Source organism: Bubalus bubalis, chromosome 6, assembly GCF_019923935.1.
Source record: "Bubalus bubalis isolate 160015118507 breed Murrah chromosome 6, NDDB_SH_1, whole genome shotgun sequence".
Lineage (NCBI taxonomy): Eukaryota > Metazoa > Chordata > Mammalia > Artiodactyla > Bovidae > Bubalus > Bubalus bubalis.
Window position 1 is genome coordinate 118,557,054 of NC_059162.1, and position 15,872 is coordinate 118,572,925.

Here is a 15,872-nt window from a genome sequence, read left to right on the forward strand (position 1 = left end):
CAGTGAAGTGGGGGGTTGAGGGGTGAGCCCCATGCGGGCGCTGGGCCGGCTGACCCCCGGTGGTGTGGCAATTCCCCACAGGCTGGGAGGACGGGGCAGGCCCGGGGCGTGGGCAGACTGGAGACGGCAGGGGCTGGGGCGCAGAGGGGAGCCAGGCCTCCTCCAGATTCATTTCCTCCCACAACTTGACTCCAGGAGGCAAGTCTCATCCACTAAAGCAACAGCAGGACAAGAGAATACACACAATCCCTAGAGCTCCAAGAACCCACACTCCTTAGCCTGCAGTCTGGACAGCCTGACCTCCCAGTGGGCTGGCCTTTTCAAACACATTCTCCCCCAAAACACGCCAAACTCAGGGACTTCTTTAGGTTCCAAGAATGTGAGCACATTCAGTTATGAACTCCAGTGATAACACAGTCTCGGGGAACACGCACGATTCTTCTGCTCAGACCCATGCCATGTAAAGCCTCTGCCAGAGGGACAGAAATAACCTGAACACAAGGAAACGGACATCACAGACAGAGCAGCCTGGAAGGAAACGAAGTGCAGCCTCGTTTCCAGGCAGAAAGAAGCAAGCCTAAGAGAACCCCCAGAGCTGGGCCAGAGCCTGCCTGGACCGTGGGCCCCCCAGCCTGCTGCTGTGGAGAAGGGCCGGCTCTCTCCCCGCGCGGGGGAGGCGCCGAGGCTCTGCTGCCCTTAAAGCAGCCGCCTCTGCAAAGCTGTCTGCTGTCACCATCTACTCCTCAACTCCAGACCAAAAGCCTGTATCTTCTTTTAAAATTTTTAAACTTTTTAAAATAAGTAATTGGCTTCCCTGGTACCTCAGCTGATAGAGAATCTGCCTGCAATGCAGGAGACCCCACTTCAATTCCTGGGTCGGGAAGATCCCCTGGCAAAGGGAAAGGCTTCCCATTCCAGTATTCTGGCCTGGAGAATGTGTATAGTCCCTGGGGTCATAAAGAGACAGACATGACTGAGTGATTTCACTTTCACTTTTCAATTGATACTTAATATAAAATATGGGATTTTTTTTTAACCAAATGATGGTCATTTGCCTCAATACCCTTTAAGAGATAATCCAGTTTCTTCTATTTTTATCATCGTTTAAAGCACTGACTTTTCTAACCGTGGGCACACGCGCACCTGTTTCTGGACTCCGCTCTGTTAAACCACCTATTATTTCTTTTATTAATAGCGCAGTGCCTTCATTACCGTAAATCTGTAATATATTTTTACCCTTGGGAAGGAAAATGTTATTCTTTTTCAAAAACTGTTTTTAAGCTGGAGGATAACTGTCTTACGATGCCGTGCTGGTTTCTGAAGCGCAACACGGAGACTCATCTGTAACCCTGTAAACCCCTCCCAAGCCTCTCCCTCCTCCCTCCCCGCTCCCGCATCCCACCCTCCAGGTCATCACAGAGACAGGCTGGGCTCCCTGTGTCATATGCCACCTTCCCACCAGCTGCCTATCCAAATGTTTTGATTACTCAAGCTCTCCTGAAAATGGCAGAGGGTGACCTGCACCCACTACTTTGGGGAAAGCTGGTATCTTTATGTGGTCGACCCCAAACAACACGATCCAGAGTCGAAACCCAAGCATGACCTGGAGACGGGCTTCCTTGTGTGTGGACAGTGGTTCCTCCACATCCTTGATGCCATGAGGCGTCGCTGTGTTTCCTACTGAGGACCGCACGCTGTGCGGCAGTGTGGGGTTTACTACTGAGAAAATCCACGTAAGAGCGGAACCTCGCAGTTCAAACCCCTGTCGTTCAAGGGTCAACAGTCTCAATAAATCTTACCTATTAACTAATCCAATGCTCAATTTTAACATAACCCCAAATTCCTTGCATCTCCACCCTTTGATAATTTTAAGATCCTAGAAAGTGAATAACTTAAAGGAAAATCAAAACGTCATGCTCAGAGAAATGTGATGGGAGGGGCGAGGCACTTATATCAGATCACAAAACACAGATGCTTCTAACATCAGGAGGAGCCGAACTCATCACTTGATTTGCAAAACCCCTATACAGGAGTTAAATTTAAGAAAAATTATAAAATGTTCAGCCGTTTTCTTACCTTTTCTGCATCCTGAGCTTCCCATGCATTGTACTGCAGAACCTCGCATTTCTCACTGTAAGAGGAAATGAGATGCTTTCCTGTAAGTCTTCCCAGCGGACATCACTGCACAGACGAATACCTGACGCCAGTCGCCCACTCTAAACAGAAACGCCTGCATTCTCTGAACTGGCTCTCAGGGCATGGCCGGCCAAGAAGGGCAAACCCGAGGCAGGGCTGTGCCCAAGGCTGGATGGTAGTAGCGGCAGGCCTGTTTTCTCACCTGACTGGACTGCCCCCACCGCACAGGCAGGAGGCTGGTGTTTACGGGCAGGGACACGGATCGGCTCCGCGGGCACGCAAACCTCCACCAGCGGCAGCACGCATTGCAGGAAGGCGCAGGGAGCCCAGGGCCGCGCTGGGCCACACGGACAGCAGCCGGTGGGGCTCAGGAGGGTAGGGCAGACGGGGTGGCGGGAGGGACACGTTACTTGAGCTGCTGTAATTTTGGAGAGCCCAGCATCTGACCATCTGCCCTGCTGGGCGAGGATGTGAACTTTCTTGGCTCCACAGGAGATTCACCAGCCACCAGAGAGCAAGTGCGGGGCTGGGTTCACCTCCTAGGAGGAGGCTGTCTGACCTCCAGCAGGACGCAAAGCAGCCCCTCGGAAGCCCAGGCCCATGTAGGGGTATGAGCTGACTCCCTACTCAGCTCGTGTACAGAGCGTGCAGGAGCACTGGACGAAGCAATGGACTCTCAGAACCTCTGCTGGACACTTCACCAACAGGAGGCCCTGGGTGAGTTCTTGAAAATTAAATGCCAGGTGCAAGAAAACCCTTATTTCATCTGTAAGCCGAATCTAAGACTTCCTTTCCTGACAGCACAGCTCAATGTCCTATTTGGGACTGGCTGGGAAGCCTTTGCTCAGCAGTGACTTTGCAGCTACAAGATCTCCACAAGGAATCTTTGGAACTGAGAGTCTAGGGCCGGCCACTTCTCCCTGACACCTCTCCATGCCCGCCCCGGCAAAATTCACAAGACTTTCTTTCTGCGCTTCTGGCCTTGAAAATAGAGCAGCTATTTACTACCCATGAGAGCTCTCTACTACCCATGAGAGAAAAGCTGATCACAAGCAAGCACTGGCTTACAGCTAAAAAAACTACATTCTAATTCAAAACTTTTCTTCCAAAACTGCTAGACAATACTCTGTTCACAGTTTCAGTTACTTTGAAATTTTAAATAACAAGAGCAAAACATTTTCAGGTATCAAAAAAGGCTTACGCTTTCTAAAAGTCTGAGAAATTCTACTAGAAACCTTAACAGCGTTACTGAAACATCCTAATTGTAGCTGGACGTGAGTGACGGCAGGAAGTGACTGCCGTGTGCCTGACACACAAGGACCACAGGACGACCGCGCGGGTGCTCCGTGCCGTCAGAGGCGGGGAGAAGCGAAGCTGGAAAGGGGCCCGGTGGTGTTTCCACTGAACCCAAAGGCCCCTTAAGCAACAGCTTGCAAAAGGACCGACAGGTGCTGCTGAGCCTTCCCAATCACAACCACCGAGTCCCTCCAGACAACCTTTCTAGGTAAAAGGGCCACTCAGTTGCCACCGAGGGTGAAAACATGAGTTCTCTAACGTTAAAACCTGTCACGAACATAACTTCATCTCACTTCTACTATCAGAATAGCCTAAAGATACGACAAAATAAATATTGGCTAAATTAATAAAACCAACCAACTCCCAGCCGACCAAATCAAACTGAAATGTCTGCTGTCGTTCTTGCTTATAAACGTCAGATTAAGGCTCCCCAGACGAGATGGAGTGAAATGAACTAGAAGCACTCCTGGGGCTGGGGGCCATGTGTGCAGAGCTCCCATCTGGCACATACACCCACTGCGCCCCGGCTCACCTCATCTCAGGCAGGAAGGTCCCCTTATAGGCATTCTCGATGTCCTGAAGGTAGGCGGAGGTGATCTTCATCTCGTGTGGCTAAACAAAAGCAGAAAGCAGACGTGGGAAACGTCCGTGCTTATGTAAAGTGCGAGACAAGCAGGCAACACGGCGCTCCCAGGACGGCCATGTGGGGCGCTGCGGGGACGGGGGGCAGGAAAGGGCTGCAGTGCCAGTCCTAACAGTCCGCTCCTGCCGCCCAGAGCGCGGGAGTCCGCCCAGGGAGGCCTGGGCTGCGGCCTTCTCTTCCCAGACTCTAAGGTGTGGACTGCGTGCGGCCACGGCGCCTCCCGTTCTGGGAATGAGAGGTGGCAGGCCGCAGCAGGGGAGGGCCCGCCTCTCCCCCATCCTCACATCCCCCTGTCACCAGCTGTCTCCCCACCCCTCCCACCTCCTCAAGCTCACTTCCCTTTCACATGAAGCTTGCCAAGCACAGAAATGTAAACTTTCAATCGCGAGTGCAACTCTCCACACTGAGAACCTTAGTTCAGCTGTGCTAAGGCTTAGATTATCTTTCCCCATGTTCAAGTTTCTTCGTGGCGTTTGCATGTTCTATTTCCCTGTTTACTATTAGTATCCGCCATAGGAATACATGTCTAAAAATGACATAATGTTTCTTTGATAAAATGTCTCCTTTTCTTAGACACAGTGGTAGTTTTAGCTGGTGACGGTATTCATCGAGTACTGGAAAAACAACAATGTTAATAGATCTACTGTGTTCCTTGAAACTGTCTCTTAAATATTGCTATCCAGATAACAAGAGTTATCTAGAGAACTGTAAATATTAATATATAACTTCCTATTTCTCAATAAATGTCACTTTAATAAGCACAAGTGTTCCCTAGAGTGATGATTATATACTCTGACTTGTAGTTCCCATCTTTGGCCACCAGATGGAACGTTCTCCAAAGCACAAACCACACGGCACACTCGGGAGTAAAGGCTCCAAGGTGCAGCCAGGCCACCAGCAGAGACACAGGTATCCTAAGCACGCGCAAACCGATCGGGGGAGCAGGAAGAGTGACCACAGGCTCCTTAAGCCACATTGAGAGTGCCTGAGCATCTCTGCTGCCCTGGAGAGGACCAGCCCTGAGAGGCACTCGCTGAGCACCCACGTGAGCCCCAGCGCCCAGGACGGACCCTGGGACAACAGATACACAGGCAAGTCCACATTGATATCACAGTGTCAAAAAGACAGTGTTTCCTCCCATGAAAAAACACCCTCAGCAGGACTGATCTTTCCAACAAGGACTAGCTGTAAGGGCAACGACAGGCCTGGCCACCGTGCACCTCGCTGGTAGGACCAATTTCAAATCGCAGGGCTTCCAAGACCGACTGCCTCAGCAGCACTAAGGCAGTGAATGGCCATGTGTGGAGATCCCTCTCTGGGGTCACAGAGTCACTGAGCAGGAGAAAGAGGACAAGGGGCCCAAACCCGTTAGGTGTGAGAGGTAAACTCAAAGGGTGTTAGAGACGACTCTCAACCTGCAGGAAGCGACAGAGCACGGCCATCAAGAGCAGAAAGGGAGGCCCCGTCGGGGCACGCCCGCCCTCACGGCGCCACGTGTGCAGACGACACAGGCACAGGGAGTGAGGGCAGGGCGCACCAGGGCCAGGGGGCCCCAGGGAGCAGGGGCAACCAGGGGGCAGCAGGGCCGCCCGCAGCCCACCATGCCAGCACCTGGGGGATGGCGCATGCACACCCAGGTCCCGGGGGAGGGGGCAAGCAGGGGGCAGCAGGGCCGCCCGCAGCCCCCCACACCGGCACCCGGGGGATGGCGCGTGCACGCCCAGGTCCCGTGGGCCCTTCAGTGAGTTGGTCCCCACCACATGTAAACACCACCCCCGTGAATGCCGACACCCAGAGAGGCGGGTCTAGGACAGGAAGGCTGAGTTACGTTTCCCTTCTTCTGGATCCGGCTCTGGACCTCGGGGACCGGCACGTCCACGTAGACGACCACGTGGGGGGGCAGGTACTCACAGATGGTGACCTTCTTCACCTGGTTGTAGTGGTCCACACCTGGGGGGAGAGAAACGCCTCCTGTCAGCCAGCAGTCCAGACAGCCTTCAGGCACACGTCCCTCTCAGATCAAGGGACAAAGGGGCCGGCAGCTCTCAGAGCTGTGTGTCAACCAGCAGCCGCATGACAGTCATGACCGTGACCGCCGGCTGCACCCACGGCGTGCTGGCTCACAGCGCCCGCAGCCCCCCCCCACACAGCAGGGCTCCCCCCTCACCACAGCCCACAAGGATCAGGCCAGAGACCAGCTGACTACCCCACAGTCAGGGGCTTTCCTGGTGGCTCAGTGGTCAAGAACCCGCCGGCCAATGGAGGACATGCCGGTTTGATCCCTGGGTTGGGAAGATCCCCAGAGGAGAAATGGCAACCCACTCCAGGATTCTTGCTGGAGAATTCCATGGACAGAGGAGCCTGGCGGGCTACAGTCCATGGGGGTCTCAAAGTGTCAGACGTGACTGAGTGACTAAATAACAAGAATCCAAAGTCAGACACTGGGATTTAAACCCAGCCTAGTAACACTTTCACTTCACTTCAAGAGTTCTCTGCAGCCCAGATCTGCACACGCCTTGGCTGCATACAAGGTACAATGGGTAGCCCCATCGGCAGGGTGGGTCCACTCTATTCTCCCACAGGCTCGCCACGTGCGCACCCTGGGTGCCTCAGGCCCAGCTGGCCCCGCAGGTGCTCCACTGCCTGCTGCGGGTCTTGCTCTTGTGATGCCCCGTCCAACCCCAACTTCCTATCGAGGGTCTCCTTCTTAACCTCCCTTCCCTGAACACATCCTTCAGACAAACGATCTCAAACGGAACCACACATCTCCCTTGCCTAACCCCCGAGGGGCTCCCCTGTGCGTGCCTACCCCCAGCCCCCGGCCCCTCTCTGAGCCTCGCCAGCGCCCGCAGCGCATGCCGCTCCCTTGAGGGCAGCACCGTGGCCTAACCAGGGCTCCCTGCTCAGGGGCGCTGCCCCTAACACCCCATCTCCACGCAGTCAGTCGTTCCCCAGGCTCCCTCCCTCCTCGTGGCCAGGCTAACTGCAGCCAGGAGCCTTTTTCCTTGTCTACTGGCCACTTGTCAGACCTTCAGCACCGCCCACCCGGTGCTACTGGCACTGAAAGCCCCAGAACAGCACGCGGGCGCGAAGGCGGCCTTCCCAGGGCCAGGAAGGGCCGCGGTGGCTGCAGGCAGGAGGCTCCAGGACAGGCCGCTCAGGGAGACCGTGTGCTGGGGCTCTCACGGGGAGAGATGACTTTACGAGGGACGGGGTGGGCAGGGACTGGCTTTCCCTGAGGGAAGGCGGCCTTCCCAGGGCCAGGAAGGGGCCGCGGTGGCTGCAGGCAGGAGGCTCCAGGACAGGCCGCTCAGGGAGACCGTGTGCTGGGGCTCTCACGGGGAGAGATGACTTTACGAGGGACGGGGTGGGCAGGGACTGGCTTTCCCTGAGGAACGGCATCATTCGTCTACTTATTAACAACAGACGCTTACAGAACATGTGCCAGCTGCAGGGTGGGTCTAGCAGGACCTTTACAAAGCCACCCCCATGCCCACAAGGCCAGCCTGCCACCGACTCACACTGCTTCCGGATGAAGCCTTGTCGGTACATCGCCTCCAAGAAGACAAAGTCACTGTAGATGGAGCGCTCCAACACCACACCCTGTCCTGTTTAAAAACATGGAAACAAAAATCAGAATCAGAGAATAACTGCAGCAGTGAAAACCAGTCTGTTCACTTTAGAAATGGAAAAAAATTATTTACAACTCCATTTCCATACCAAATATTTTCAAAAGAACACATATCATATATGCACTTCTAAGCAGAAAATCATTTTCTAAAACTAGAATACTCATCCACTTCAGAAATACAATGTTCTGCTTTGCTCTTTCGCAGATCCAACAGAAACATCAGCTAACAGAGAAAAGGCACTGGTTTTTGAACTGTAGACTCCCCGCCCCCACCCCCATCCTACCCCCACCCCAACCGCTCAGTGAGACCCTGGGGTCAGCCCCTACCACACCATCGTGGATCTCAAGTATGATCTAATTGGAAAGCCAGAACTTGCCTCATCAAATACCCCTTAAAAGCAGCTCTCCAGAGAGGCAATCTAGGACTGAATTCCAGAAGGAGCCCGAGTGCAGCCTACGCCCAGCAGCCGTCCGTCGGCGCAGGGACACGCACCTGTACTCAGCAGGTGCTCCAGGGCATCCGCGTACTGCAGCAGGCGGCTGGCGTACAGCCAGGCCTGCAGGCGGTAGCTGTTGCCGTCGTTGCTTTTCGGGTCGTCGTAAAACTTCTCCAAACTGCAGTTGCCACTGAACTGCACAGGCAGGGGCTTTCCGTCCCCTGTGGTGCTGTCCGCATAGTGGATCCCCGCCTCGGGAAAGTGCTTCAGGCCTGAGGAGACAAGCCCCCAGACGAAACGTGACGTGGAAACGTCACAGCCCACAGGGAGCAGCGGGGACCCAGCTGAGCACTGTCCCTGCGGCCGGTCAGCTGAGACCAGGGAAAGGTGCCCTGATGCCTGCGTTCCTGGTGCACAGGAGGGAGCGCGCGAGACCCTGGAGACGCGTGTGCAGGGGCGGCATGAAGCCCAGGGCTGATGACAGCAGGTCCCCCGCAGCCTTGTGTGAGCTCCTCCCGAGAGGGAGAGCCGCCCCTATGTGCGGGCATCCGCTGCCTGCATGTGGGCACTGGCCTGTCAGATACCAGAGAAGGGGCTCGGACAACACCGGCCCACAGTCAGACCCGGGGTGACACCTGGCTCTGCACCAGGGAGCTGCGTGCCACCACTTCCTATGAGGGCACATGTCCGTGAGTGAGGGGACCACTGGCCCTGCTGCAGGGGCTGCTACACAAGTGAGACTGCTCATGTTAATGTGCTCAGCTTACATCATCAACATAAAATCCCAAACTCACAACCAGCTTGGACTTCAAAGAATTGCCCTTATCTGGAAGATTCAAAACAGCTTTTTCAATAAGTGTTTCAAAAATGTAAAACACCTACCTTAGGCCCAATTCTATCTACTCAAAGTAAAATCACACCCAGACAAGGAACTGCTTATCTGAGAAGACGCTGTTATTCTGCATAATACAAGTTCATACCTAGTTTCTCTGCTACTTCTTTCGCAAGTTTGCTTTTTCCAGAACGTATATTGCCATCTACAGTTATCAGTTTGCTCTTTTCTGTCATCTTTTTGGTTGCTCTTTCACCAAGTATGTACGCCAACGGGCCATACTGCAGCTTGCACTGGACACTTGTATGAATTCCTCCCTGAAAAACACACACCAAACATCACCACCATGGGAGCATCGTGGTTATTGCAGGCATTAGCAACTTTTAGATATAAATGCCAAGAAGACCCTCGAGAAAAAAACCAACATCAACATCTTTATAGCCCATTTGTTTAATTACCATCTCCTAGTCCCACCCCCAGCATAAGCTCATAAAGCCAGGATACTGTTTTGACTATGCTAAATCCTCAGGGCCTGGAACAGGACACATCTACCTTGTTCATTAAAAATTGTATGTATGTGTGGTGTGTGTGTGGTGTGTGTGTGTGGTGTGTGTGTATGTGTGTGGTGTGTGTGTGGTGTGGTGTGTGTGTGTGGGGTGTGTGTGTGGTGTGGTATGTGTGTGTGGTGTGTGTGTGTGTGCATGTGGATGTGTGTATGTGTGTGTCTCTGTGTGTGTGTGTGTGTGTCTCTGTGTGTGGTGTGTGTGTGTGTCTCTGTGTATGTGTGGTGTGTGTGGTGTGGTGTGTGTGTGTGGTGTGTGTCTGTGTGTGTGTGGTGTGTGTCTCTGTGTGTGTGTGTGGTGTGTGTGTGTATGTGTGTGTGGTTTGTGTGTGTGTGTGTGTGTGTGTGTGTGTGTAATGTGTGGTGTGTTGTGTGTGGATGAATGAAAGAAAGGCAGGATGGAGGGGAGGTGGGAGGAAGGGGACAGAGAACATTTCTCTGGTTCAGGCCTCAGTCTCTGGAACGGGTTATCTCATGTTTTTAAACAGCTCCCGATGTCCTCAAAGTACTTGAAAGCTAACAGACCTAAAACTGAAATTCAGCATCCACACCTGACCCCCATCTCCTCCCCTCACAAGCTCCCCTCCACCACCCACCAAGCAGAACAAAGGCAAGAGTCACCTGTGACCCGCTCCTCCTTCCTCCGGCTCCATCACCACACACACAACCCCACTGACCCCAACCCTTAAGTCTCTCTGGCCAGCAGCCCCTCCCTCCCCTCGGCACACTGACCGCGGCCATCTCACATCCCTTGTCTGTAATGCAAAAGCCTGCTTCTCCTGTCTCCAGCATGCAGATCTATTCTCCACACTGAAACTCAAACACCAAGCCTTGCCACTGTCCCCACTCCCAACCAAAAAACCCCACAGATCAGCACAGGGAGGAGCTGGAATGCCCTGTGCAGTCCTGGGCTAGAGCTAGAGACACTGGTGTGAACTCATGTCCAGTTCACTAGACACAGGGGGTCACACAGGGAAACACTCACGGACACAGGTATTCAGAGGTGCATACAACGGACTCCCCTGCTCTGTCTCCAAGAGGGCCTAGAGCAACACCACCCCAGGATCAATTACGCCGAGCACCTAGATCTTGGTTTCTAATGCTGTTCTCCACTCAAAGGAGCGAGGGCTCCCGGGAGAAATGGCTGATTCTATGGCTACTCTCTTGCCAGGCCAGGTAGTAAGGAAGTGTTCACACACACACCAGGAGGGGCAGGCTGCAGGGATACAGGAGCCACCTGAACGAGTGCCCAATGGCCACAGCTGGAACAGCCTGAGCAACAGAGTACAGCTGCACCGAGTTTTAGCCCGAAATACAAAACAAATATACACAGTCCATACTGGTATAAATATATAAATGTGGAAGAGAGACAAGCCTCCCACACAATAGAATTCCAGATAATTCATGAGGCTACTCTGCCCTGGGGACAGAGAATAATCCTCACTCCCTGGGTGTGGGCTGCACACAGTGACTTCCCTCCAAAGAGGACTCGATGGAAAGCGGGGAGGAAAGAGCAACTTCACAGCAGAGACACTGCCACTACCCCAGTCAGCTGACTAAGGTCGACAGTGACAAGTCACATTCATGGTGTACCTTGCACAGTACGTGAGGACGGCACTTGATCTCTGTGCTCTTCCTCCCAGAACACACAACCCCAGTCTAGTCATGAGAAAATATCAGACGAGTCCCACTGAGGGAGAAACTACCTGCCCAGGACTGCCCCAGACTGCTGCAGTCCTCAGACACAGGAGAACCTAAAAAACCCTTGCGACCACAGGAAGCCAACGGGCAGAACGATAGGTATCACAATGCTCCAGAGGTAACGCCTGAAAAGACAAACCACCCAAAGGCCCATCGACAGGAGACCAGCTTAGTAAACGGCAGGGCAGTCTCCGTGTTCCCAAGGTCTCAAATCCCAACAACCAAGAACCTAATTCACTTAGCAGCAGCCATGTGCCAGTCAGTGAGTCAGTCATTGATTTATTCAGAAACTATTTCTTGATTCCCGTACCATCCTGTCCTTTTCCTAGACAGGATATGGGGATACGGCAGTGACTCAAAAAGATCCCACAGGATAACAAAGCAAAAAGAAATTATAGAGTGAGTGGTGCGGAGGGAGCACAGTGCATGGGATGGGATGTAAGTTAAAACAGATGGTCACAGAACCCTTAGAGATTGATGTCTGAAGAAAGACTGGAAGACAGTAAGGGAACTGGCCACATGGACATCTGGGCAGAGGAACAGTGAGCGCCAATGCCCTGAGGCTACAGCACTGCAAGGGTCAGCAAGGCCAGTAGCTGGTGCTAAGGGGACTGGATGGGGAAAGAGCAGCAGAGGAGACGAGTGAGGGGGTTAATCACATTGGTACCTTGCATCCTGGAAATCAACCACTCTTGCCCCTGGAGAAGGGAAAGGCTGTCGACTCCAGTATTCTGGCCTGGAGAATGCCATGGACTGTATAGTCCATGGGGTCACAAAGAGTCGGACACAACTGAGACACTTTCACTCACTCACTCCTCCAGACTACCTCTGAGCCATGTGCAAACTGTTACTTCTCCATGTCCCCAACCTGAAGACACCACAAGCTGTGGCCCAGAGCGGGTGCACAGCAACATCGTAGACAGCTATCAGTCACTCTGACTCCAAAATCTTTCCAACGTGCTTTTTTACATTTATGATAGTCTTTCTGTAATTTCCTATCCTCAGTCTCATTTTTCTGCTCTGTGGAATCACATGGAATAGTGATCTTTCATAACACATTTCCAATTTCTTCAATTATTCCTCAATTATTAGGTGGATGAAAAAGTAAGTGCGGTTTTGGACAGTGAATTTTTTTAAATGATTATAACTAGGCTCAAACACATCTTTGTTAATCAAAATAGGAACCATTACAATCAACATGTTTCTGCCAACAATAAATAAGTTTGTTTATTCCTATAGGTTAAAAAATCAATGCTTTGGGATTCAATGAACTCTTGGAAAGCATTTTCTGCCTCTTGATGGTTGGGGAAGTGTTTTCCCTGCAAAAAGTCATCAAGGTGCTTGAAGAAGCGGTAGTTGGTTGGCGAGAGGTCAGGTGTATATGGTGGATGAGGCAAAACTTTGTAGCCCAATTCATTCAACTTCTAAAGTGTTGGTTGTGCAACGTGCAGCCAGGCGTTGTCGTGAAGAACTGAGCCCACTCTGCTCCCCAGTGCCGGCTGCGGGTGCTGCAGTCCACTGTGCGTCTCATCCATTTGCTGAGCATACTTCTCAGATGTGATGGTTTCGCCAGGATTCAGAAATCTGTAGTGGATCAGACGGGCAGCAGACCGCCAAACAGCGACCATGACGTTTTTTTGGTGAAAGCTTGGCTTTGGGAAGTGCTTTGGAGCTTCTTTTCAGTACAACCACTGAGCTGGTCATTGCAGATTGTTATAAAAAAAATCTACTTTTTGTCACACGTCACAATCACTTAGGGAAATGGTTCTTTGTTATTGCACAGAATAAAAGATGACACTTCAAAACGACAATTTTTTTTGATTTTCAGTCAGCTCATGAGGCACCCACTTTCTGACCTTTTTCCCCTTTCCAATTGGCTTCAAATGTCAAACCACCACAGAATGTTCGATGCTGAGTTCTTCAGCAACTTCTCGTGTAGTTGTGAGAGGATCAGCTTTGATGATCCTCTCAATTGGTCACTGTCAATTGCAGCCATGAAATTAAAAGACGCTTACTCCTTAGAAGGAAAGTTATGACCAACCTAGATAGCATATTGAAAAGCAGAGATATTACTTTGCCAACAAAGGTCCATCTAGTCAAGGCTATGGTTTTACCAGTGGTCATGTATGGATGTCAGAGTTGGACTGTGAAGAAAGCTGAGCGCTGAAGAATTGATGCTTTTGAACTGTGGTGTTGGAGAAGGCTCTTGAGAGTCCCTTGGACTGCAAGGACATCTAACCAGTCCATCCTAAAGGAGATCAGTCCTGGGTGTTCATTGGAAGGACTGATGCTGAAGCTGAAACTCCAATACTCTGGCCACCTGATGCGAAGAGTTGACTCACTGGAAAAGACCCTGATGCTGGGAGGGACTGGGGGCAGGAGGAGAAGGGGACGACAGAGGATGAGACGGCTGGATGGCATCACTGACTCGATGGACGTGAGTCTAAGTGAACTCTGGGAGTTGGTGATGGACAGGGAGGCCTGGCGTGCTGTGATTCAAGGGGTCGCAAAGAGTCGGACACGACTGAGTGACTGAACTGAACTTCCGATGGCTAGCCACTGAGCTCGTCTTCAAGACTCTTGTCTCCTTTGCAACTTCTTGAACCATCATTGCACTGTACGTTCATTAGCAGTTCCTGGGCCAAATGCGTTGATGTTGCAAGTTGTCTCCACTGCTTTATGACCCATTTTGAACTCCAAAAAAAAAAAAAAAAAAAATCACTCAAATTTTCTTTTTGTCTAACATCATTTCCCTAGTCTAAAATAAATGTAAAATACACAAAAGTAATGTTATTAGCAAAAAAACATAAAGTGAGAAATGTGCATTAAAATGATGTATAACATAACCACATTTAAGAATGTATTTCAATAATGTGAAATGAAATTACTTTTGCACCAACCTAATAACAAGCTGCATACCCTTTGCATCCTATTCATTTTTCTCTGGACCTACTGAAGTCCATCTATATTCCCTGTAGGGAGTGATGTTCAGGATGGACAGAGTCACAGATGGGTCCATCTAGTGAGCACCCCGCAGCAGAGTAGTACCCCCTCTATCCTGGGGCTCTCACTTCCACTAATGCAGGGAAGTATACTGGGTGTTAAACACAATTATCTCTCTCTTTTTCTTCTCTTTTGCAGCCCGAATTATCTCCTAAAGACATTCATATGACTTTTTAATAAGACCACTGCACTGTTCTGTTCAATAACCTTTGCTCATCAAAATCCTAAGCACAGAGGTCAAGTCTCTACAATTTGCCACCAACGTTCCTCCAGTCACTAGGAGCCACAGAAGCTAAGATACAGTCACTGTCATAAAATGGTTTTCCTGACACAACTCCTTTTGCTTGTCTTGCTGGCTCTGCGAACAGTGTCATTCCATAAGGTCTCCTAATGCTTCCAGATCTGACCTGAACGCCTTCTGCCATTTCTGCTCTCCGTCACTCACCCCTTACCGGCCATTGACAGCGCCGCCTCAGGAGTTAACGAGTGAATGAGCGCGCGCGCCCCCGGCCCCGGCTCAACACACCTGTTCACTTGCCCACCCCACAACCGCTGTATCCTGGCTTCCCCCTGCCGAGCGGCCAGGCAGCCCATTCACCTCCGAGCCCCACGTTCTACTTGGAGCTGAGAGAAAATGGCCTGAAAAAGCTGGCGGCTCTTTCAAGCTCTGCCCTCACAATGCACGACCAGACACTTCAGAGGACAGTGGGATCCACCGTCAGGAAGGGCCCTGGGAAGCCCGGGGAGGTGAGGAAGGGGCGGCACCAGGAGGACAAAACAGGTTCCCCCCCCGCCCCCCCGCAGCTCCCGCCCGCCGCCGGCTCACCACGCGCGGGGCGACCGCCGCGAGGCCCCGCGAAGCCACGGACGCGGGGACAAGTCTCAGCAGCCTCAAGGCCATGGCTCCGCTGTCTGCACCGGCTCAAGGACCCGAGGGGACGCGGTCGCGACAGGGTCCTCTCCCCCTGCCGGCGCGCCGCCGTGACGTCACGGCTGGGGTGTCCGCGCCGCGCCTGACGGGACTGTTTCGGCGGAGAGCGCAGGCGCACAGCGCGCAGTCCCGGGCTGGTCCGCCAGGGGTGCCTCTTTGCGTCCGCCTTGTCCCGGCGTCTTAGGGCCTCCCCGCAGCCCGAGTTCTGAGGGGTGAGTTCTGAGGGGTTGTCTTCCTGTCGCCCAGGTTCCCAGGGGAGGCTTGACCGCCGCCTGGATTCTGAGGGACGGTCCTCTCGCCGCCTGGATCTTAAAGGGAGGCCCGCCCGCCGCGGGTTTTGAGGTGGCGCAGTGTGGGGAGTTGGAGCCGCCCCGGGCCGGGTAGTTACTACCGCGCCTCATCCGCGTCTTGGGCGCACCCCACCCTCCCGACTCCCCAGGGCTGCAGGGCGGACTTCAGAGTCATCTTGGAAGTGTCTCCGCAGCTCACAAACCACCGGAGGCCAGGAGGGCGGTCAGGGGGTGAAAGGAGGGCCGGTGTGAGAGCGGACGCCGGACAAGCGTGATCCTCAGAGAGGCTCTCAACGAGGGATCGGAAACAGGATCGCCCTTCCCGGCCCACGGCGCTTGAGATGATTTCTTTCCTACTACACTTGCCATTTGAAAAGGTCTCACAAGCCTCACCCTCCTCCACCACCTCC

At 52.7% G+C, this 15,872-nt stretch overlaps 1 protein-coding gene across 2 annotated transcripts in view; it reads right to left on the reverse strand.

Annotated features, from left to right (window-relative positions):
• Nucleotides 1–15,228, reverse strand: part of NDUFA10 (NADH:ubiquinone oxidoreductase subunit A10) — a 40,869-nt gene extending 25,641 nt beyond the window's left edge. The window contains exons 1-7 of one of the 2 annotated variants that reach the window (XM_006066780.4): nucleotides 15,068–15,228; nucleotides 9,124–9,292; nucleotides 8,200–8,415; nucleotides 7,597–7,683; nucleotides 5,904–6,025; nucleotides 3,965–4,044; nucleotides 2,077–2,131 (exon numbers count right to left, since the gene is read on the reverse strand). In XM_006066780.4, coding sequence (XP_006066842.1) covers nucleotides 2,077–2,131; nucleotides 3,965–4,044; nucleotides 5,904–6,025; nucleotides 7,597–7,683; nucleotides 8,200–8,415; nucleotides 9,124–9,292; nucleotides 15,068–15,142 — 804 coding nt within the window. In that variant the 5' untranslated portion in view covers nucleotides 15,143–15,228. The remainder of the gene's footprint in view (nucleotides 1–2,076; nucleotides 2,132–3,964; nucleotides 4,045–5,903; nucleotides 6,026–7,596; nucleotides 7,684–8,199; nucleotides 8,416–9,123; nucleotides 9,293–15,067) is intronic. The other variant, XM_006066779.4, reaches the window with a different exon arrangement.
• Between the last annotated feature and the right edge of the window lie 644 nt (nucleotides 15,229–15,872).